Source organism: Ochotona princeps, chromosome 14 (assembly GCF_030435755.1).
Source record: "Ochotona princeps isolate mOchPri1 chromosome 14, mOchPri1.hap1, whole genome shotgun sequence".
NCBI classification, from domain to species: domain Eukaryota; kingdom Metazoa; phylum Chordata; class Mammalia; order Lagomorpha; family Ochotonidae; genus Ochotona; species Ochotona princeps.
In genome coordinates, this window is record NC_080845.1 from 14,107,451 (window position 1) to 14,131,510 (window position 24,060).

At 43.5% G+C, this 24,060-nt stretch overlaps 1 protein-coding gene across 3 annotated transcripts in view; it reads left to right on the plus strand.

The window, feature by feature from the left end:
* The window catches only part of ASTN2 (astrotactin 2), a 980,906-nt gene that overhangs the window by 575,491 nt on the left and 381,355 nt on the right, over positions 1-24,060 (plus strand). For all 3 annotated transcript variants that reach the window (XM_058672825.1, XM_058672827.1, XM_058672826.1), the window contains one exon: positions 18,583-18,749. In XM_058672825.1, coding sequence (XP_058528808.1) covers positions 18,583-18,749 — 167 coding nt within the window. The remainder of the gene's footprint in view (positions 1-18,582; positions 18,750-24,060) is intronic.

Below are 24,060 nucleotides of genomic sequence, written 5' to 3' on the forward strand. Positions count from 1 at the left end.
TTATGAACTGTGCTATGGTCAGCAGTGGGTTCTCCGTGTGTTTCAGTGGTCAGCAAACGATTCTTTGGATTCTGCTGTGTGGTCACACATGGGCCCCTCTTTCTGCCCATCAGAAGGGGGAACTTTTGTCTTTCTCAATCATTTCCTCCAATATAGACACTCATCTGTGCTGCTTCTCCTCTGCCTGTGAGTCTCTGCCACCTGTAAGAATATGTTTTTTTTTTTCCCCCTCTGGCTAGTTCCAAACCTTGTAGTTGTTCTCTAAGACTGGTTTTAAAATGTTGCATCTTGTGCTCATCCTGGGTGAAGGGAAACTTTGAGGCAGGGAGAGGAGTAGAGAATGGGAACAAATGTCTCCAGTGACTTTTAAGTGTAACTGTGCAGCTCTGAATAATTCACAGCATCCCTGCACAATGGTACCACTTACCCTGTGGGAGTGCAGAAGCCAAATCAGAAGGGAATTGACTCCCTGCACACTCCAGTACTTGGGCACAGGCAACTTTGGTATCTGAACTTTAATCTGAGGGCTACAGAAAGCCCTGTAAGAGATTGATGGAGACATCAAGAGTGCTGGTTCTGAGTTGGGCTTCCCTACCTACAGATTCCTGCTGAACTAGTTTGTGACACACAACGATGAAGTGTTGTTTGTATGAGAGCATCTTGACACAGGGAGAGTTATGTGCACTTAGCCTGGTGTCTGGCCAGAATTTTATATCCACTAAGTAGTACCTAGAGGACAGAGTCAGACAGGCTATTGAGGAAGGCTTGGAAATAAATAAGTAAATGAATAAGCTCCCAGCCTAAAAGTTGGAGTGGAAGATACCTTGCCATGGATATCAGAGCGGATGCTCAACTCTTAGTGCTTATGTAAGAGTTTTCTCCTATCTTCTCACAGTCCAAGAGCACTAGGCTTGGGGAGCTTTCTCCTTTCCAGCCCCTTGAGGGTCCAACATCCATGGCATCTGTCTCCATTTAGGGGTAGCGTTTCTTCTTTTTTTGTCTTCTTTCTTTTAAATTGCTATCTGCAGCAAAAAATAAAATATGCAAACTATTCAAAATTACACTCAACATAAGCTCAATAAATATATACTCGCAGAAACATATGCTTGATGGCTGCTACTTTATGATTTTCACAGCCAATGAGCTTATAAAATCATTTCTCACTCAGAGTCTGGGTGATCAATGAGAAGGTGCGGTGTGAGGACACAGCCTCGAGCTGCAAATTGAGTTTTTGGTTACAAAAGATGGCTAAGGAAAAACTGCTAGTTCAACCCAGCAGGCATTGTGAAGCTTCTATCTCTAACATGCCCTAAGGATGGCCTGGCTCTCACCTCTGAATGAGTTGCTCAGAAGCAGACACCACAGTGGCTTCTGGAGAACTAAGCTGTCTGAGTTTACATTCTGGTTCTACCACTTTTCCTGTATTATCAGGACAAGTCGCTTGAAACCCCTTTGTGTCCTAGTATCCATGTATGTGTCCTTGTAACAGGTAACAAGTAAACTGACAGTACTGACCTGTGCTGCTGTTGCATAGATAGGACTTAGTTTTTGCCCCACATCCTGACACTCCTGAAATCCAAGATTGTGGTTTTCTGCGTGTTAATGAATTGACCTCTGCTTGGAAGTCTGCATAGCTTCGGGGGGTGGACTGCTTATTGGAGAGACCAAGGTAGGACTGCATTCTTGAGATTTTTCAACCTTTCTGCCCAAATCAAACATGAGGACTGAGATCGGGGAGCAGGGATGAATGATTACATTGGTTTTCAGTAGCCAATGATTTAGTCAACAATGATTGCCTCTTCAACATTTCACAAATCTTCAAAAGAACTGGATTCAAGGAGTTTCTTGATAGCTAAACAAATGAAGTTTCTGGGAAGTTGGCAAGGTCTGCACCCTTCCCACAAACCTTATGTGTGCATCTCGTATATCTAGTTTTCATAGTATATCTTTTTATCACCAGTGAACCAAAGTGTTGCCTTAAGTTCTGTGAAGTGTACTAGCAATTCATCTGAACCAAATGACGGGGTCTCAGGAACCTTAATTTCCAGCTAGTGATCAAAAACACAGGTTAAACACCCAGGGGCTGACACTTGGCCACACAAGCAGAGGCGGTCTTATGAAACTGAACCCTCTACCTGTAGAACCTGGTGCTGTTTACAGGTAGATGGTATCAGAACTAGATGGTATCTGAAGATGGCACCAGCGCTGGGGAATGGCGAAGAGGAATTCTTAGAGATCACAGATGCTTTGTGTGCTGATTGTGTTGAGAGATGGTTGTAGAAGAGACTGAGTTTACCACGATTTTTTATAGTTGTTTTGTGAAGTAAGCCTGGATGAGTAGTTAACAAGAATTTCCTAACTACCACTTGCTGGCTGTGTGACCTTGGACAAGGGATTAAAACTGAGGCTTCAAAGTAGGCGTGACAATGGTGTTTAGCACTTAGCATTGCTATGAGGAAGGAATGATTTAATATACATTCATTGCCGAGAGTGGAAACTTACGTGTTCAGACTGTACCACACAGAGCTAGGCCAGACTGTAGCATGTGCATCTTCTTTTGTAAAGACTTATTTCTTTGAGAGGCAAAGTGATAAAGCAAAAGGGAGATACAGAAAGCAATATCTTCCATCTGCTAGTTCACTTCCTAAAATGGCCACAACAGTTGGAGCTGGGCCTGACCAAAGCAAAGAGTCTGGAATGCCATCTGAATTTCCATGTGAGTGACAGGGGGCCCAAGCATTTGGGCTACCATCTTGCTGCCTTCCCAGGCAGATTAGCAAGGAACTGGGTGGGAAGAGGAGTAGACAAGTCTCAAACCAGGATGGGATGATGGTATTGTGGGCAAAAACTTAACGTGCACCAGCTCATAACCTGTGTGTCTTGTCATGAGTTGCTGGGCTCTGTGTCACGCACAGAGGGAATACGGTCTAAAGCTTATGAGAACTGAAAGAAATCTGACATCTATCATGGGCACCCCAAGCAAATCATCTTTCTTTTCCAAGCCTCAGTTTCCCATCTCTGAATAGTGAACACAATACATAGACTCTTTTCTGAGTGGTTCATGAGGCACCACAGATAGTACAAGAGGATTGTCCATATCCATCCCAACACCCCTACACCTAAGGTGCCTGGAAACAGTGGAACAGAGTGAGTTTCTGACTCAGTAACAAAAGAGGCTTCTTCACTCAGCATTGTAACAGCTCCTGGGAATGCTGCAGAAGGCTCTGTGCCTCAGCTCCCTCAACATGTACTCCCTATGAGATGTTGGGAAGCCCCTTATTTCCCTGCACATCAGGCCACCTACTTCCAAATAGTGTGTCTTGCAGTCACATGAGATGAGGATGGCCTAATGGGTGGGAAAGTACTGTAGAGACCTTATAATGCTTGGGAAAGTCTTCATGTGGCTTAATAACCTTACTGTATCATTTCCTTAGTCTGTGGTCTTGGGACAATCATTAAAACTGTCTTGCCTCAGTTTCCTTTTTGATAAAATGAGCAGGTTCGTTTCAGCTATATGATCAAATCGATTTTCACACAATGAGTTAATATTCACAGCATATTGAGACTGCTTCACACATGGTAAGTGCTATTAAGTGTTAGCAATTATTATTATTAATGAGCTATACACAGACTATTTATTATCATCACCAGACAGGTATTGAATAGACATTCCTCAAGACTCCTGGCAGATTTTCTTGGGAAAGCATTCCCCGGCCTTCCCTCCCTCTCAATGCTTGGTTTTTGTCTTTACCAAATAATAATGCTTCAAGAACCATAAAATATGCCTACATGCTCCTTCAAGGTTGGGCCTGAAGGGCAATAAGCTTAGAACAGGTCTGTACTGACCTGAACACCTACTCAATGAAGAGCCTAGGGTAGCGTTGTCCAGAGGGAGGTGTAGGGCAAGCAACAAGCACTTTCACAAGCTACTCCCACCCCCTCCACCTGCCTATGCAGATTCTACCCACTAACTGACCTCTCTTTTTGTAAGAACAGCACATTGCCACCTTTCTCCCTGGACAGATAGGGAGGGTGGTAACTGTTCCTACTCCATCCGGGCCATGAACAAGCCCAGCTGCGTTGTAATATGCTCCCACAAGCCAATTGAATGATATTTTCTTTCCAACTGCAGTTTACCAGGGGCTTCCAGATTCCCCTTTAGGTCAGGAGCCATCATGTTTTCTACTTATTGTAAAATTTATTTTTCTGTTCTCATCATGTTTATGCACAACACTTAATCACTTTTAAGTACACAATTCACTAGTGTTAAGGACATTAACATTGTGATACTCCAATTTCCAGAATGCTTTTCATCTTGTAAAAATGAAACTCTAGGTGTATAAAGTAACAAATTCTTGTCCCTGGCCCCTGGTAACTACCACTTATTGTCTGTCTCTTTGAATTTGACTTTTCTAGGCATCACATGTAAGTGGTATTGTAAAGTATTTTTCTATTTTCTCAAAATGGCTTATTTAACTTAGCATAATGTCTTCAAGATTCATTCATAGTGCAGCACTTGTCAGAATTTTTAAGACTGAATAATATCCTATTATATGTGTATACCAGATTTTGTTTATCTGTTCATCCATCAACAAGCACTTGGGTTGTTTGTAACTTTTGGCTACTTTGAATGATTGCTGCTCTGAACAAGAGTATACAAATCACTTCAAGAACTTCCCTTCATTGATGTTGTGTATATAACCATACGTGGGATTGATATATCATATGATAGCTTTATGTTTAAAAAGTTTATTTTTATATATTTGAAAGGCAGAGTGAGAGAGTGTGTGTGTGTGTGTGTGTGCGTGTGTGTGTGTGTGTTTGAGAGAGAGAGAGAAAGAATCTTCAATATGTTGGTTTTTTCCCCAAATGGCCGAAACACCCAGGGCTGGGCCAGGCTGAAGCCAGGAGCAGCAAACGGAGCCTGGAACTCCATCTAGGTCTGTCATGTGGGTGGCCGAAACCCAGGAATCTGAGCCGTCACCTGTTGCCTCCCACAACGTGCATTACCAGGAAGCTGGATCTGAAGCAGAAACAATCACTTTAATATGGCTTGCAGGCATCCCAAATGGCAGTTCAACTAACTGTACTACTAGGCCTACCACAATAATTTTTTTTGTTTGTTTGTTTGTTTTTAATCTTCATACTATTCTGTCTTTGACCATTTTGCAACCCTACCAACAGTTCACAGGAATTCAGATGTAATCAAACCACTGCCACTGTTTGATATGTCCTTTTTTTCTTCAGTGACAACAAACCTAATGGATGGGAGCTGGTTTCTCATTGTGGCTTTGGCTTACATTTCCCGCCTGATGAGGGACATTGAGTGTCTTCTCATGTGTTACGGACCTGTCTTCTTTTGAGAAATGTCTATGCAAGCTCTCTGCCCATTTTGTGATTAGTATTTTTTGACACAGTTCTTGCTCATGAACCACTTTAAACCATGACATCTTTCTCTGGGGACATACCCAGTATCTCCAGTTGGGTCAAACTCTTCCTTGAAGTCAAGAACGCTTAGGTTTCCAACGGACTCTGCTAATGTTCACCAGCTCAGCAAAAGGGAAAGGTATTTTTGGTCTTAGAGCTTCAGTCTCCTCTTCTGCAAAACTTCAGCCATTAAAAGCAAGCACACAGCATCATGGCCGGCCTTCAGCAAAGCAGTATATGAAAAACACATAGTACAGTGCCTGGCCTACAGTTTGACCTGAGAAATATTTGGATTTCTTTTTTTGTGTGTCTTCAGTAAGTATGCATTGAATGCCACACAGATGGCTGCTATGTGAGGAGAATGGCCCATTGATATTATACTGGAACCCAAGCCAATACTAAGCAATAAATCAGATATTTTATCATGTTTCAAAAATATTTGCTGAGCATTGAATGGTAAGAGTGGTAATAATAATGTTAGTAACTTTAATAACAATTGAGATTTGACCAGCTACCAGGCATCTATACTAAGAATATTTAAAGTTTCCCTCCATAACAATTCTGGTACAGTTAGGTTCATTTTACACTGAGAAAGTTGAGGCTGAAAGTTTTAGTGATGTGATTATATGCAGTGACAAAGCCAAATGAGATTAGAGACCATAGCTCTGTGACCACAAAGACCATACTTGCCTTGCCCATGGGTTCGCCTCCATTGCATGTGAGGGACGAGAAGAGGAAGCTGTGTGCATTCCACTCCTCCTCAAATAGCCATGACTTGTAGGGCGGACAGACTGTAAACCAGAAATCATGCCGCCTGGCAGGTGGCAGCTTGTGCTAGGAAAGGAATAATTACCATGGGAGAGGAGGAATTTGTTTTTCTGAAAAGGGCATCTGAAGGGTGGAGGAAGTGCCATGAAGGCGTTCTTGTCTGCGACAATCCTGAGGGTTCTCAGCAACCAGAGGAGTAGTTGTTTATTTTCAAGTCTATTTTATAAAATGGGAAGATTTGCCCAAAGTCTCATAGCAAGGAAGTGGCATGGCCTGGATTAGACTTCACTACCTTCTGCCTTCTCAGCATTCTTCTACTCTTTGAGGCCGGGAAGGGAATCCACAGAGTACCAGTGGGGCAAGGAACATACATAGGATATATAGGAGCTTTAGGGAAGAGGAGGGCAGATTGGCAGAGGGCAGACAAAGGCACCGTGGTTGGACTCAGCAGAGGACAGATGCAGGTCAATGGTTTCCAGACACAGGTGGATGGAGAGGGGAAGACAGGATGGTGGTTTGACAGTGCTCAGGAACCTCCTAAGACTGGGATCAGGCTCTGCCATCTCCGCTATGTGATCCAAAGTTTCCCAGTGGTGCCTGCAGCCCCTGTCCTACATTCTCAGGACTATTGATTCTTGTAATCCATTTCTGTGTTCCCCACCTTTGCTCTCCTTGTCAGCACCGAAGCCCAGCACAAACGGAGTGGTAGCTGAATTGGCAGGAGTTGATTAAAACTCCCAGTAATTATGAGCTCCCAACTAGCCTGGTTCCCCAAATCAATGTATGCATTAATAGGCGGGATAAATGATATTGTTGACAGATTGAGGCTGACCAGGAAGGGGTGGGGGAACGGGGACTGGCAAGACCTTCCAAGAAGTATACCCAAGATCTCCTAGGGCAGGGCATAGCGGACCCACTTAGTCTCATTCCAAAGGCATGGTTACTGCTTGAATAAGTCAGGCGCTCTTCCTTAGCTCGGACGATCATCAATAGTCTTGTCAATAATATGGGTATATCCTAGAGGCACCTCTGAGGTTTTGAGTTAGGGATCTGAAGCATATAGGGTCGATTCTAGCACATGGTTGGTTCTCAAAACAGGTGCATTTCATTTCCTTCCTTGCTCTGCCATTCCCTCTGCTTCCTGAGACAGTATGTCTGATCTGTACATCCAAGACTAAGCTATAAGCCATCTCTATGTCCCTAAACCACCATGATTCCCTCACAATACTTTAGAGGACCATCTCCACCATGTTTTTAGAATCCCTGTGTAGCCTAAATCTCTTGTGACATAACAGACAGTCACCCCCAAATGGAAGAAGGGAAATAATACCTCATTAATATGTTCAGCCTGCCTTTCACTACTTGTGGAACTTCAGTATCACCTGACCTCTCTAAACTTGCCTGTCCACATCTATAAAGTGGTCAGGAGGAAACCAATGTTACTTTAGAATTGCTGTGAGGAACAGAAGCTAGGTGTGCCACTATTCTGCCTACCCTTTCTATGAATATGGTCACCTTACATTTCTACCGGAATGTGCTTCCCACTTTAAGAGAGTGGCCAAGCAGCAAAGACCATAACCTATTGCGAACACCTGATGCATAGCAACTTTGTATCAGGTACATGCCCTTGCTTGCTAAAGAGTGTATTGCTTTCTCTAATGAGCCAGTATAGAGATGGAGGCTCAAAGAAGCAAGGGCAAACATTGAAAAACAGGCTTGGACAGTTTTCATTCATAATGTGTGTATCTTGTGTGACTGACATTCTACTCTGGTTTCATAGGTGTTTGATCTTGCTGCTGCTGCATTGTCTCTTTGAATTTTAACCATGATCTTCTGAAGTAGAAAATTATAGAAATGTTACTATTAGGAGTTAGTACAACTGTTGGGAATACTATCACTAGGCGTCTATGTTATGGACACTCCTATCACTAGGAGTCTATATTATGGAGACTCCTATCACTAGGAGTCTATATTATGTGAAGGACTCTTATCACAGGGGAAACATTGACCAATGGAGTACTGTTGTTAAGAGGAATATTACTACTAGGAGGCTGTATTATTCTGGGGATTGCCATTACTAGGAAGCAGTATTATCATCCAAAGTACTATTACTAGAATGCAGTATTATTATCAGTTACCATGCTTGTTCTGACAATTATAGTAGAGAAATCAAATAGTTTCCCAGCACCTAGAAGAGGACAAGGTTTTGTCTATACTTGGCTAAGTATGCAGGTTGTGAAATTTTAGAACATGTTTACTCAGCTGCAAACATTCCCTATTTTCTTCTCAAACACGTCAGGGCTGTTACTGCCCCTGTCATAGTTTATATTTGTTTTGACTAAACCTGAGTGGTTTGCACTGAAGACCTCTGTCACTGTTGCTGTCCTAAGCCTTCATGTTTTGGGATAGGAAAATGAGACTCAGAGAGCCTTGTGTCCTGGCCCTCAAACCATTCTACTAGTTAGGGGCGCTAGCCAGGCAGAATCAAATCTCAGCTCCCTGGAGAGCCATCAGCATGCATTTAGCAATGACTTACTAGCATCTGGCTGTTATCCCCATCATCCCACTCTCCTGGCATGCTGGTTGTGGGGTGATTTTGTCATCATCTCTCTCCCAGATGAAGTAACTGAGGCTCACCATCGTACAAGGTGACACAGCCAGTGGGAAGTTGGGTCCAAGGTTAGAGCCCTTCCACGATCCCACTTTGCCTATTAGGCACAATGTTGTAGAAAAGAATGAGGGTGCCACACTGTGGCCTCTCGGGGCACCAGAGAGAGAGAGCTGCGTAGTGAGCACCAGCAGGGAACAGCCCTGGCTTCTTCGCAATGTGATTCACTCAGGCCCAGGAACAGTTCCTCCCTTTTGCACATTAATTGTTTTTCTCCTGCTCAGAACAGCTGGCCCACCTTCTAGACCTGGGGGTGGGATGATGAAACAGCTTAGTACAAAGTTTGCACTTGGAGCAATTTGCATTACATAATTAATGAACATTAGAATGCATAATTACAAACAGAAACAAATGGCTTGGTGATGATGAAAGATTGGACTGGGAAGCAGCAAGAGCAAGCACAGAAGGTGGAGGAGGAGGCCGCATAGCAGGGCGGGGCCAGTCTGTGGTGGAAACAGCTGGGGAATCCTCCTGGCAACTTCCTGTCTGCCCTCTCTAGACCTTGAAGGCCTCTAGGCTCAGGGACCCCAGCAGAGACGTCCTGTGGCTCCTCACCTGTAACGGAGCACAATAGTGACGGAAAGGCTGTGCAGTCCAGCTGACCTGGGTCAGACCCCAGCTGTTGCACCTGTTTACTCTAAAGCTTCAAGTGGGAGTAGCCCTCTAGTGGGTGGGGTCATTGATGGACCATCCTGCTGCGTTCCTGTGCCCAGTCCCAGTTCCACAGATTCTGCTTCTGGAGGCTCCTTTTGTGAGCTCTAAGAAAGTACTTAGAGATCATTGAATGTACTAACTTCAGTAATCTCTTCAAAGCAGCAAATCAAATCACTTCACTCCTCGGTGGACAACGTGCCAGTACCTTCCAGGTGCACTCGGAATGGACTCTAGCTGCCTTCCTGTGGCTGAAGGCTTGGTTCAGAAAAGCTCTGTAAAGCAAAGATTCTGAGATTTGCTGGTCACAGATGGTCTTTTTCCTTGTTCCGTGTTCTCCATTTTTTAAAAAGAAATGTAAATGCAACTGTTGGCTTTAGGATTGTGAACAACAACAACAAAAACCAAACCTTAGAAGAGATATCTTAATTACTCCAAATAAATGCAACAAAATTTCTATATGTTTATGTGAGGGGATCTCCAAAAGTTCACAGAAAATGCATAGTATGAGGAGAAAAGAGTCATGGAGTTCAAAATTTTTGTGCGCCAAAATAAATTTATATTTTGATTTCATTTTCCATAAGCTTTTTGAAACATTCTCATGTATAGCATAAAACTGTGGAAGGTGGAGAGGAAGTGGGACAGTGTGAGTCAATAAAAGACTAGGTGGTCGGTTTCCTGAGTTTTCTTTTTGTCTTGTATTTCCCAGCCTCAGAACTAAAGGAGCCAGAAATTCCAAATACACGTTAAAAGAGCATCCAAGCCCTGTTCTCTCTGGCCAAATTCACAGTAGAAAGGTAGCCTACCAAGACAAACGATTACTAGACCTGATTGCACTGGTGACTGGTGTCACGATGCTGCAGGTTAAGCCAGCATTCAGATTATCTGTATCCCATATCAAACCTGGTGTGAGTCTGGACTGTTCTGGACTGTTCTGGACTGGACTTACAAGCCAGATCTAGGTTTTACCAATGTGCTCGGTAGGCAGTACATAAACAGCCTGAGTACTTGGGTTCGGCTGCCCATGTTGGAAACCCTGACAGAGTTCCTGGCTCATGCTTTCGACCTGACCTAGCCTCTGATGTTATAAGCATTTGGAGAATGAGCCAGCAGGTGAAGCATTCAGTGTCAATGGAGACCACATGAAAACGGTAGACTTCCATTTCTAACATAAAGGGTCATCAGAGAAGGCCTAGGAGAAAGGAATTGACCAGCCATAACGAGGCAGCCATGCAAGGAAGAGTGGGCATATATACCACTCCCATAGAGAAACATAGTCCTAATGAGGAGTTAGATTCCTAGCCCCTTCAGGGAGACCTTTCCTGTTGTGAGTTGAAAACAGTCAAGGGACCTCGACCTCTGTCATCCCGTATCAATGTCCCAGCGCTTTCTATTATTGGATCAATGTCAAGAAGAGAACAGCGAGAAAAATAGATCAAATGAAAATCAGAATAAAAGTACAGTAACAGTATAATGCTGAAAATGTCTGTATTCCTATTGAGACTCACATGGAATACCAATAGCCAAAATGATGTCTACCGGCATGAAAACAAAACAAAACAAAAAATGAATCGATGTCCACCAGCAAGACAATAGAGATTTAGAATTGTCTTGCAAAAACTTTTAACAGTCATAATAAAAATGCTTCAACAAGCAATCACACGTCAACAACTAATGTACAAAAAAAATTTTGACAAAGAAATACAAGGAATATTGGACAACTAAATGAAAATCTTAGAACAGGCTAACACAGTGAATACAATATAAAAATCAGCAGATAGGAGTATGTGTTTGCTCTAGTTTTTAGGATGCGGGGTGAACTAGCATCCTACACCAGAGTGCTGGTTTTGATGCTAGGTTCTGGTTTCTGATTCTGACTTCCAGTTCATTGCCCCTGGGAGGAAGGAGGGATAGTTCAAGGAGTCTGGTCACTGCCATGCACTGAGGAGAGCTGGGTTGATTCGCTTTCTCCCCCAGGCATTTGAGGAGTGAACCAGAAGTCACACTGTCTCTTTCCCTCTCTCCAACTTGCCTCCTGCCTTTTTTTGGCCTCTCAAATACATAGTTTTGCTTTTAAAATCAGTGAATATACTCAAGAACAACAACAACAAAAATGGAGAAATGATGTGAACATCAGAGAGAAAATGGACTGAGGAATAAGATAAACACACACTGAAGGCCTTGTAGGACTGCAAGAAATGGTCTCACATTTTGCCATTGGAAATCCCAAAATAAGATTGGAGAATAGGGCTGAAAGTACTCAAATAATCCTAAAAAGAAAGTCTCTAATTTGACAAAAACAAGTCAAAAATGAGAGAAAACCCCAAACAGAAAACAAAGAAACCAAGACCACTTAGGTAAATTTCTGAAAATTTATTTAGTATATAGGGAAAAAGTCTTAAAAACAGAGATATTTGCATTCTATCTATGGAAAACACAGCGGCAGTGGAATTCTTACGAGAAGCCACAGAGGCCATGAAGAAATAGCATCTATTGCAAACTCTGAATACAAAAGAAATGTCAACTCGGAATGTTATATTCAGTGAAAATGCACTTTAGGAATGAAGGGGAAATCAAGACATCCTCAGATGGAGGGAAACTGAAGTGGATTGCTGCCAGTGAACTTTTTGTACAACAGTTTCTAAGGGTAGCTGTCTTAACAGAAAGGAAACAATGGAAGGAGGACCCTTGGAATATTGGGAAGGAACACACAGACACACACACACACACACACACACACAGCACAGATAGTTGTGATAGAATTTCATTCACCTCTTAAATTTTCTATATTATGTTTGATGACTGAAGCTAAGGGAAAAAAGGAGAAAACTGTCTTATGTAAGGCCCATCCTGGTAGCCTAGTGGTTAAATCTTTGCCTTGGATGTACTGAGATTCCAACTGTGCACCGGTTCATATCCTGGCTGCTCCACTTCCTATCCAGCTTCTTGTTTATGGCCTGAGAAGCAGCAGAGGGTGGCCGAAAGCCTTGGAACCCTGCACCTGTGTGGGAGACCAGGTGGAGGCTCTTAGCTCCTGGCTTTGGATCAGCTTAGCTCTGGCTGTTGTGGCCACTTACGGAATGAGGCAGCAGACGGAAGAACTTTCTGCATCTCGTCTGTCTATATATCTGCCTTTCTAATAAAAATAGGTGGATCTTTAAAAATATATATATAAAGATTGTATTGTGTGTTTTAAGTGTATTTATAGGAATAACTAAAACATTAGAAAATATAGAGGGGCCCAGAGCATAAATGAGATCAGAGAACTGTCTATATTGGAAGTCCCATGAACGCTATGAAAAGGGGGAAAAAACCTGCAAAGAATAATGAATGGATTCCACAAGATCTCGAGATGGAAGAATCTTGATTTTATTCCCATATGCTACCAATAAATATGTGGACACCGCAAGTTAAATGTAGTGTAGTTTGCAGATCTAAATACTCAGATGTGAATCTGGGAAAATGTGTATAGGACATGTTTGCCAAAAAGTGAAATGGAAAAACTCAGAGACAATGTAAGTAAATAGAAAGGCATAATATTCATGAGTTGGAGCATACACATAGAGATGTCCACATTCTGCAATTTGATACAATATAACTTCTAGTATAGCTTCAGCTTGGGTTTTGTGAATATAGATAATGTTTGTCTAACATTTACCCAAGAAGCAAAGGGACTAGATTAGCCAGAACATCTTTTGGAACAGGAAACCACACCAAGTTTTTGTGTAATCTGTTTCTAGTCTACACCACATCCCCTTAATACTTTTTTCTTTCTTTATTCTCAAACACATAATCATTTTTATTTTTCCTAGCAGAGCGGGGATGTTGTCTGTCTTGTTTGCTACTGCATTTCCATCACTTAAAACTGTTATTTGGCACTAAATCAGTGCTCTGTGAATATTTCTTGACTGATCCAATGATGAACTTAGACAAGGCAGAGAAAACAGATCATCTACTTGTTTCAGTGCTGTGTCCTCTTGCAGGAGTGGATTGCTTGATTAATCATTTGTTTATTTATCCATTTATTTATTCTTGAGTTACCAAGTGCCTTTCATGGGGCAGGTCTAATAGACTGTTTTCTGATAGTCTCTAGAAGTGCCTCTGACAGAACCATTGTTCTCCTTTTACAGATGAGGAGCCTGAGGCTCTGTAATCCAGGCCTGACTTCATCCCCATCTTCCTGGGTTAGAGAAAGAAATTCGAAGCCCAGATGAGTTCAGGGCCTTGTCCAGGGTCACCAGGCAATGAGTGGTAGCCTGCAAAAATTCTGGTCTTCTTCCCAGTACCCCACGGTATTCGCTCTGTTCTCATCTCCCAGCCCTGTAGGAAGGTTTCTTTCAGGCTTCTCTGTCTAAATTTTTCCAACCATTCATATTTGCAGTTTTTATTTTCTTAACCAAATGATATCCTACTTCTTCGTGTTTATTCTAGAATTCATTGCCTGGCAGATAGATGTACTGTTTCTTGCTTCTCAGTGTAAATTCTCACCTCCCTAAAATAGCCATCATTGCAGCTACCAGTGGTTGGTTATTTTGCTAAGCATTTGTCTCATTGTATAAGTATCTATTGTTGTATGGAAAATGACCCACAGATAAGAAGCTTAAAACAAAATCATTTACTTATATCATAGTATTTGAAGGTCAGAAATCTGGGAGGGCCTGGCATGATAGCATAGTAGCTAAAGTTCTCACCTTGAATGCTCCGGGATCTCATATGGGCACCAGTTATAATCCTGCAGACAGAGCGGGAGAGAAAGACCCTATTCTCATTTATATCCTAATCTTTGATGCCACATTCCATCTCTACTATGTGCTGCTGGTCACATAGACTGTGTTACACATGAGTGTGAGCAGCAGGAGGGAGCAGTCACTAGGGATCATCCTGGAGGCTGGCTGCCATTGTATTTACTCTCTCTCAAAGATGTATTCATTTATTTATATGAAAGAAATAATGACGGGGAGGCAAAGAAAGAGGGAGAACTCTTTCACTTGCTAATTCACTCCCAAGATGGTTGCCGCAACTGGGGCTGATTGGAGCCAAAGCTGGAAACTGCGTGCAGGTCCCACATGGATAAAAGCAGCCAAGCACCTGAGCCATCTTCTGCTGCCTCCCCGGGCACGTGAGCAGGGAGCTGGATGAGAAGCAGAGCGGCCAGCACTGCAGACAGCACTTGATATAGAATGCCATCATTGCATGCAATTGCTCAATACACTGCTGAATCTGGGGACCTATTTACTCTCTCACAGTAACAATATAAAAAGAGGAGAGTTTAGTAATTGCCAGATGTTAATAATAGCTGAGGGAGGCAGTTGTGTTCACTCCCAAAGTTAATGTAGACTTAAAAAAAGGTGCGTCACTTGTTGATTCATTCAACAAATAGGCCCTCTGTGTGTTGGATGCTGTTCAAATGTGGGATAAGGCCCAGTCATATATGGTTCAGACTGTTGAAATATTCACATTTTGGTAGAAGAGAGAGAGATGACATGCTGTGAAATAACCGCAATAATAGGCAAGGGATCTCAGTTGATGACAGTGCTAGATTGCATTTGCCCGACTTCCTCCCCAAGGACACAGGCCATGGAATCCCTGAGACATGAAGGAAAGGCTAGATGGGGCCAACTGGTAAACCTACTTCATGTTCTCAGTGCTGCTTCACCTGTTCCTTTATCAAATACAGGATGGATTCTAGCTCTGCCTTAATTTATCTTGTGACATTAAGCAAGCTCTTTCACCTTTATGAACATTGGTTTCCTATCTGGAAAATAATCATGGGAAGAGAGACTAAAGAACCTGGAAGTTATCATCAGCTGGAAAATGCGTTAACGTGATTGGTAGTGAGCCTGGGGAGCGGAGCACACAGAGCCAGACCTAGCAGGATCTGGCGCTGTGATTGCCACTCCCTTCACCCTCACAGCACCTGTTCTCAGCTAAGGAGGTTCTTAGATTGTCATTCATCAGTTACTTGCCTCAGAGGTAGGGAAGAACTTTACAGTCACAAAGCTTAAGAGACTATCCAGCCTTGCCACCACACATCTGTGTAACCCCGCCTAAGTTTCTTCATCTGTAAACTTGGAACAGTAGCAGTCTCCACCTGTAGCAATGCTTCTGACAGCTGTAACCCGTTACCACAAGCTGGGGTATCAGCTACTGCCGTAGGCCTCTGTGGTGATGCTGTAAGTCAAGCCGTCACCTGTGACAGCAGCAGCTCCTGTGAGTGCCAGCTGTGTGTTAATCCTGGCCGTTCGGCTCCTGATTATTCCCTGCTAACGTGTCAGAAAGCAGCGAAAAATGGCCTCCGTGTTTGGGCCCCTCCTATCCATGTGGGAAAGCAGTTTGGAGCTCCTGGCTTTGGCTCAGATCGGCCCTAGCCTTTGGGGCCATTTGAGAAGTGAAAAATCAGTGAGTAGGGCCCAGCGCGATAGTGTAGTGCTAAAAGTCCTCGGCTTGCATGCACCGGGATCCCAAATGGGCGCGGTTCTAATCCCAGCGGCCCCACTTCCCATCCAGCTCCCTGCTTGTGGCCTGGGAAAGCAATCAAGGACGACCCTCACCTTGAGACCCTACACCCGCGTGGGAGACCTGGAAGAGCTCCTGGCTTCGGATTGGCTCAGCTCCAGCCATGTGGCTGCTTGGGGAGTGAACCATCGGATGAAAGATCTTCCTCTCTATCTCTCCTCTTCTCTGTATATCCACTTTTCCAATAAAAAAATAAATAAAATAAATCTTAAAAAAAAAAAAAGGAAAACCAGCACGTGACAGGTTGGATCTCTCTCTGCATCTCCCTCTCCTTTACCTGTGTAACTTTGTTTTTTAAGCACGTAAACAAATGCATTTAAACAAAAAAGGCTGTAGATGTTTATTTTCTTTCAGTTCTGCAGGCCAGAAGTCTGAAAGCAAGGTGTTGCAATGGTCTTGCTCCTTCCTAACATGTCAGGACAGTCTGCCACCCCAACACACTGCTTTTTACCTCCGTGTGTGATTCCGCTCAGCCTCTCTCTTAATAAGGACATCTGCAGTGGCATTTAGAGCAACCTTGAAGATCCAACAAGTTGGCTTCAAAGCTTTAACTTAATCACAGCTACAGAAGGTTTACCTTCAAAGGTAGCACTCTCAGGCTCCAAGTCCCAGGGCTTAGTACGGCTATAAACCTTGGAGAAACATTACCAGCCTCCTGCACTACCTCGTGTGTTTACTATAAGGATTAAATAAGTTTTAAAAACCAGATAAAGAGCTTTGATAATACCTGGGTTATAGTAAACGCTCTTTTCAAGAAGGAAGGCAATAAGGAGTCAGTGAGGGCTCAAGCACCTGCCCCCCATGTCTCCTGCTTCCAGGCAAGAAGAGCAGCCCTTTCCTTCCAGCATTTGGCTTGCTGATTCCCCACGTAGGCCCAACCCAGCCCCCAGGGCCAGCACAAAAGGCCACAGATGACCCTCTGCTCTTATGCCCTCATGTCTGACCGTGGGTGTTTCGAGACACGCAGGGCCTCCTCTGAGCTTATATTAATATGTACAACACTTCACTCACTTGGAAAATTGATTTTTCTCTTTAAGCACAAAATATAGCAGTTTTATAACCTTTCTGCTGCTTGACAAAGGCCATTTATAACTTACTTTCTCCATCACCCTTCCTGGCGCCACTCTCAAATGTCTTGAAGAACTCTACCATGCATTTGTAATTACAAATTCTTCTTGGGCAAAATTTAATTTCCAAGAGGGCTGACCTCTTTTTTGTTAGTGTGTTTTGTGTAAATTAATGTGTGTGTGTGTTTTGTTATTGATGTCTTTTAGGCAGCCAGTTTGGGGAGGGTGCCTGGGGAGCCTGCTGGCAGGGGGGCACAGAAGGAGGGCATTTTAATCAGGGATGCCCAGTGATGGATGAGGAGGGTTGGGCTCTGGGCGTTAATCTTTGTGGACAAGAAATGCGGCAGGATGACTGAGATGAAAACCTGGTATCTCATTTTCTCTTAAGGCAAGAGTATTGGAGCTGCTTCTCTAGGAGCTGGGCTGGCAAAGATGAACTCAGCCTCATCAAATGATGAAAAACTAAAAGAGTTTTTCTCACAACACAAAAGCGTCCATTCAATGGAGTACTTAGTAGGTGTCAGACACAATGTGCGAGAGAATCCCTGCTGAGCTCATTAAAGGCTAAAGTCCATGATTTTGCTTGAGGATCAGACGGTGTCTTGAAGGAGGAACATATACATGTTAGGGCACAGGATTTGAATGTGTCTCTGTACAGGGCCCTGATTATCAGCATAGGGACTATTCCACTTTTTTAAAGAACATTGACGTATGTAAGCTGGGAGGGATGCTCTTTGGAAATAGCAGTTTACAATCATTTGAGGAATGGTTCAGAGGAGGCCAGGCAGGATGGCAGCAGAGGAGTAAGGAGGCCATGTGGTGCTCCCGTTGCGAGCATGTGGGAATCTGTAGGCTTCAGAGGTAAGGGTGGGATGGAAAAGACCCCTCAAGAGAGAGAGGAGGATGTTTCCCCTTTTGTGAGTAACAAATTACATGCCACACTTAAAAGAATGCAGTACCAGAGTATAATTTAAGCTTCACCACAAATCTGTAGGCGTAGCTATTACATTCAGTGAATAGATGGGAACACTGAGACTCAGAGAGGGTGAGTAACTTGCCCCAGGTCACACAGGGAGAAGAGGAAGAGCTGGAATTTCAGCTTTTCTTGTTAGGAGCTCCTTAAATTATAACTGGCTTCCTCCTTAAGCACCCAGCAGGCCCTTGGACAGTGAATGATGATTCCAACAATGGTAATACTCAGAGTAGAGAATATTGCTCTTCGGTTGTCCTGGGAGGCATTTTGCTTAGGTTGTCTCCCTTCGATCGCACGTTGAGATGATGCAGACAGTCAGTGGAAGTGCCATTTTAAAGGCGAAAACAATGATTCAGGAGGACTGAGAATTTGTTCAAGATCACAGATCTATTCACTTTTATCGAACCTCCGTGGACACTGCGTGTATACCCCTCCAGAAGGCAGGAGGAGCGGGAGGGGTGGGGCTGCCGCCTCCTCGGCCATAACCACCCTGTTGCTGTCTCTCTGAGCAGTGCCCTGAAGAGCTGAGGCCCATGAAGGATGGCTCTGGCTGCTATGACCACTCCAAAGGCATCGACTGCTCTGATGGCTTTAACGGCGGCTGTGAGCAGCTGTGCCTGCAGCAGACACTGCCCTTGCCCTACGACGCCACCTCCAGCACCATCTTCATGTTCTGCGGGTGAGTCTCTATCCCCAGGGTCCAGAAGGTGCACCTTCCCAGCCAGGGGCGAGTGTCTGCCCAAATGGTCAAGAGCCACAGCCCAGACATGCTGTTGTGGCCATCTGGAGAATGGGCCTTTCTGCCTTTCCTTTGTCAGCCCAGAGGCAAAGGGCAGGAACATAACCTTCCCTGGAGTTCCAGAGTGAAGAATGGATGGTAACTAGTCAAGATGTATATTGGAGTAAACCCGAGCTCGGCTTCCATGCGCATTCCCACTGAAGTCCATCAGTGTGGTTTGGGGAAAAACGCAGACATCTGAAAGGTTTGTACCAACAGCCAATCAAGTGTGGTGCATACGAGCGTAAGCTTGGCCCAGGTTTTAGATTCAGTTTCTGCCTGAATTTAGCAGCCAGAATTCAGCATTCAGCCTCTGGGTGTCCTAATGCCTGTATCTGTACAGACAGTTACATGTGGGAAGGGAACGTGTAAATGAAACGCCTGTAAATGCGCAGGTGGAACCTGCCATGAGGCTTCTGGTTCAAGAGAAACTCAAGAGAGGTCTTTGAACAATCATGGCTCCTGCTTATTCCAACTTGCTTTGTTTCCCACCCTTGAAGATTGCAACGGAATTACCTCTGCCGTGTGTAGCAGCTAGCAAGGCATTTGGCCCTCAGAAGCCACTCAAGGAAATAGCAGTATCTTTTCTTCTCCTCTGTTCCCTTTCTGATTATGTCTTCATGTTAGAAAATGTGCTCAACTCTTGGCATTTCCCTGACTCAGAGAAATAACCCAGGGCTCATGTGAGATGTATGCTCACTGCTCTCTTTAGTATAATAGAAAAGCAGATGGAACAGCCTCTTCAGCCCTGGCTATCATGAAAAAAGGGATGGGAGTGTACATAGGTTTAATCCCAGTTCAACAGAAAATTAATTTAACTTGCATGCTTCTAGTACACAGAGTCCAGTTTTCCTTCCAGGCTAATTTCAAGGTCTCCTTTTCTGCCCTGATTACACTTGCAGCAGCAGGTGCCTTCAAGCAGGTGTTGGAGCAGCTCGCCGGAGGCCCTAGATATGAATCAGTAAAATAAATAAGAAATAAATTAGGGTATGCAGACCTGAATTTATAGTGGGCTCTGCTCAGCTTAAGTGACTGCAGGGCACTATTGAGTAAATTATGCATAGCCTTGGATCTGCAGGCTTGCATGCGGAATTAGCTGTGCTCCTATCATTGTTATTTTTCTTCCTGGGTAGGGGGCTGGTGTTCCTGTGTGGCAAATAACAACGGTAACTGTAGCTACAACAGCAATAATGGATTTTGCCATCAGAAGCTACCACCACCTTCCAGATCCAGCACACAGCAGGGAACCGTGAGATCAGTAGACAGGAGTCTGATCTCAACTCTAGTTGCTTTCCTCTCTTGGTCATGGCACATCCCTACCTGTAAAATTTTATACTACGTAACACAATATAATGATGGTTATGAAGAGTATAATTTTCTTCACCCTTTTTAAAGATTTATTTTATTTACTTAACAGGCAGAGTGAGTGAGTGAAGGAAGACATGGAACAGCAAAGGTTAGGACTGGGCTGGGCTGAAGCCAGGAACCAGTCACTCTGTCAAAATCTCCTACGTGGTTGTCCAGATGCTTAGACCGTCTGCTGCTGCTTTCCCAGGCACATAAGCAGGGAGCTCGATAAGAAGAAACACAGCTGGGATTTGGATGCCACATGCAGCAGCTTGATCCACTGTGCCACCCATGCTTATCTGATAACTCGTGTATTTTAGTCTAGCATTAAGTACTGTGCCCAGGGTCATGCACTTGCTAATGTAGCTCACTGATTCTGTGCTGAGTCAAGTAACACCTCCACGCCTCGGTTTTCTTACGTGCAAAATATGGATAGAATTCATATGAGCTCTATATTCTATAGAATTGCTATGAGGACCAAATACCTTACTCTGCCATATTAATACTGATAAAACGCCTTGAAGCAGGGCCCTGCACAGCGTTCACGCTGTAAGAGTTTGGTAAACAGTCACTAAAATGAGTGAATCTCATGGCGGCTGTCTACCACTTGCTCATTGGCTTGGTACCCTGGACGTTCTGATTTGGGGTCCCTAAGATAAGAGGACCCAACTTAACCAGAAAAGGACTGTGAAACTCTCAACTAAGATTAATTCAATTAGAATGTGTTATGAGCCAAGAAAGCCCACTGGGATGTTGCTAAATGGGACAAAAATGAAAATAAAAACTTATCTGTGAAAATTCACTGCAATTCCCACATACTTTGGGACTGAGCTATTAAGGGTGCAAATATGAGGTTGCTGGCACTTGTTAGAAGCTTTCTAAACAATGAAGCTGTTAGTAGGTATTTGTGAGCCAGGCAGTGAACAGAGAAGCTGGACATTGCTGAATTAAATTGAGAAAGTGAAACAAACCTTTTCCCCAGAAGACTCTCCCGACTTGCTCAAAGCTCTGTGACCTTTCTGAGTTTCCTGGGTAGCTGCAGGTTTAATATATCTGTTTACAGGCAGGTTAACAGCTCAGCTGGCATTTATTAGGTGAATCCTATGTTCTGTTACTGTTCTAATTGCCCTGTGTACATTAGCTCGAGTAATTCTTGCAACAACCCTCTGAGAGGTACGATTATCATTCCTATTTTGCTATTTCGAAAACCAAGTAGAATGACTCAGTGACTCATCTAAAGCCACATAGCTGGTAAATGGGATATTCTTATTTTAACCCAGGACACGTGACTCTGTCCATGTCTGGTGATGTGATCTTGGGAAAATCACTCAGTTTCTCTGAGCATTTGTCTTTAGTCAGAAGTGACTGTAGCACCACTGCAAAGATTAAATGAGATTATACGTACACAGGGGCTGGCATAAAGGACTCAGCAAACTAGTTATAGTTAATCTGATAAAGTGTGAAGCCAGCTCATTTATTCAATTACTGAATTATCTGTCTTGCTTATCACTGCATCTCTGTCACCTAAAACAGTATCTGAAACATGATTAATAATTATTAAATTAAGCATCCTAAGTTCTAATTTATTTTTACTTACTTGATATGGGGGAGGGAGAAGAAAGAAGGGGAGGTGAGGGATTGAGAGAAAGAACTCCCATCTCCATAAATTAAACATGACATCACGGCCATGGGGAAACCAGGCCAAAGCTGAGTGCCTGGAACTAACATTGGGGCTATCATGTCGGTGACAGGGAGCTGAGAACCTGAGCCATCTCCAGCTACATCCTAAAGTCCACACTAACAAGAGAGAGTCAAAACAGGGGAACCTGGGCACTCTGATGTGGGGTGTGAGCATCCTAATCACAGTCTCTACTCCTGCAGCAAATGGCAACTCCCAAATCCCTTTTTTTTTAAATTATTTATTATTTTTACTTCATTAATTACATTGTATTATGTGACACAGTTACATAGGTACTTGGGTTCTCCCCACAAATTCCTTAATCGATGTGGCTGGGAAGCTGATCTTAGCAAGGCCTTTGCAACTACATTGCCAGTTGGTTCCCTCTTCTGGAGTTAGGCCTCTTGGCTTTGGCTTCTGGATTATTTTTTAAATGTAGGTATGTATGTATTTGAGTAAGGAAGTTTCTGTCTGTTGGTCCACTTCCCAAATGCTTGCAAGGTATAATGAGGACGAATCTGGGAGTCAGAAATTCAACCCAGGTTTCCCATGTAGGTGGCAAGATGTCAACTACTAAAACCATCTCCACTGCCTCCCAGAGGCTGTTAGCAGGAAGCTTGAGTTAGAGTTGAGCTGGGTATCAAACCCAAACAGTCCATTGTGAAACCTGGGCAACTCAACTGCTGACCAGCACTGAACGTCCACCCCTAGCTTCTGGATCTTTGCAAACACTATCCCTTCTGTTTCCACTCTCTTCTTTCTCTGAACCTGCGCTGGCTGCCATTTGCCTTGGCCCTTTCACTTGAGCACCTCCACAGCAAGCCCAAGTCTCAATACAGACATCAGGTTCAAGTCCGAGTCTAGTGCAGATCAGGAGTGAAATGTGCAGCTACTCTGGTAATAAAAATGATTATGATAGTAATGCCTAACTTTTCAAATAGGTTTTGTTCTAATAGTGACTCAGTGGTTTATTGAAGAGGATTGGAACACATAGAGCATTTGTTTTTTCTTCTTTGCTTATTTTTGTTGGTATTTTTTTTATTTCTACCCATAGGCCTTGTTACAGGGTAAGAGTTGATTATAGATTTTTGTCTTGACTTCTAAGTTATTCTCATGAAATCTTGGCATCCCGTGCAGATGAAACCTATGACTAGACCCACTACTCAGGTGACTTAGCTGTCCTTCTGTCTGGGTCTCGTCCTGTCACAGCATAAATGTCTTGTGAGCTAGCACTGAATCTTTGTTATCTCTGTGTCCTTGTTGCCATTCTCCACTGATGGACTCAAGGATTTTTGTCAATGCCATAAGTTTTGAATTGAGGAATTCATCCTCCTAAGATTTGTTGCTTCTACACTGTGTCCCTTCTTGTATGAGATGCTAAAAATGCAGGGAAGCATTGAGTACAAGGCCTTGCCCACTAGGAGCAAAAGGGAAACTGAGAAAAGTGATTGAGCCATACTTGGTCTTGGTGTATATTAACAGAATTAGGGTACCACGATGGTGGGCAGAGGCAAGTGAATTCAAGACAGGTTGAGAAGGTCATTGGATGTTAAGCTGAAGCATTTAGGATGAATCTAAGAGGTGAGGAATCATTATCTCCTACCAAGACTTTAGCAAGCTGCCTAGCAACCAAGTTTGTCTGTTGCATGTGTGGGTGTGTTCACGATGCCTGCCATACACACTTCTAAGAGAATTCAGTTGTATCCACATAAATCCATCTTATTTTTTTAAAAAAAGACCTATCAATGTTAAGATGGGACTGATCACAGATGCTTGTAAGTAGGAAAAGGAAAGGGTGAAAAATGATTTCAGGAATGTGAAATGGGAAAGCCTCACAGCATGAGATAAAACTTAACGTTGTGCCTCTTGGCAACCCAAATAAACGGAAATAAGTGAAAACAGACCATAGTGGATTATATCCTTGCCCTGGTTTGAGAGAAGGAAAGTTGTGGCTTCTGTTTTGTTTTGAGGAGCTCTATGCCTCTTCTTGCCATTACTTGTTAAGAGAGATGTTACTGCACTATGTCATGTAAGATATAGGTGCTAGTTCCCCAATATTGGTGCAAGTCAAGTCAAGTCAAATATTGGTGAAGTCAATGAGTAGAGGAAACAGAGGCTGGAAGAGTCTGGTGGGAGGTAAAGTGGGGGAAATGAGCCTGAGATGCGCCAAGCTGCTTTGTTTTGCTG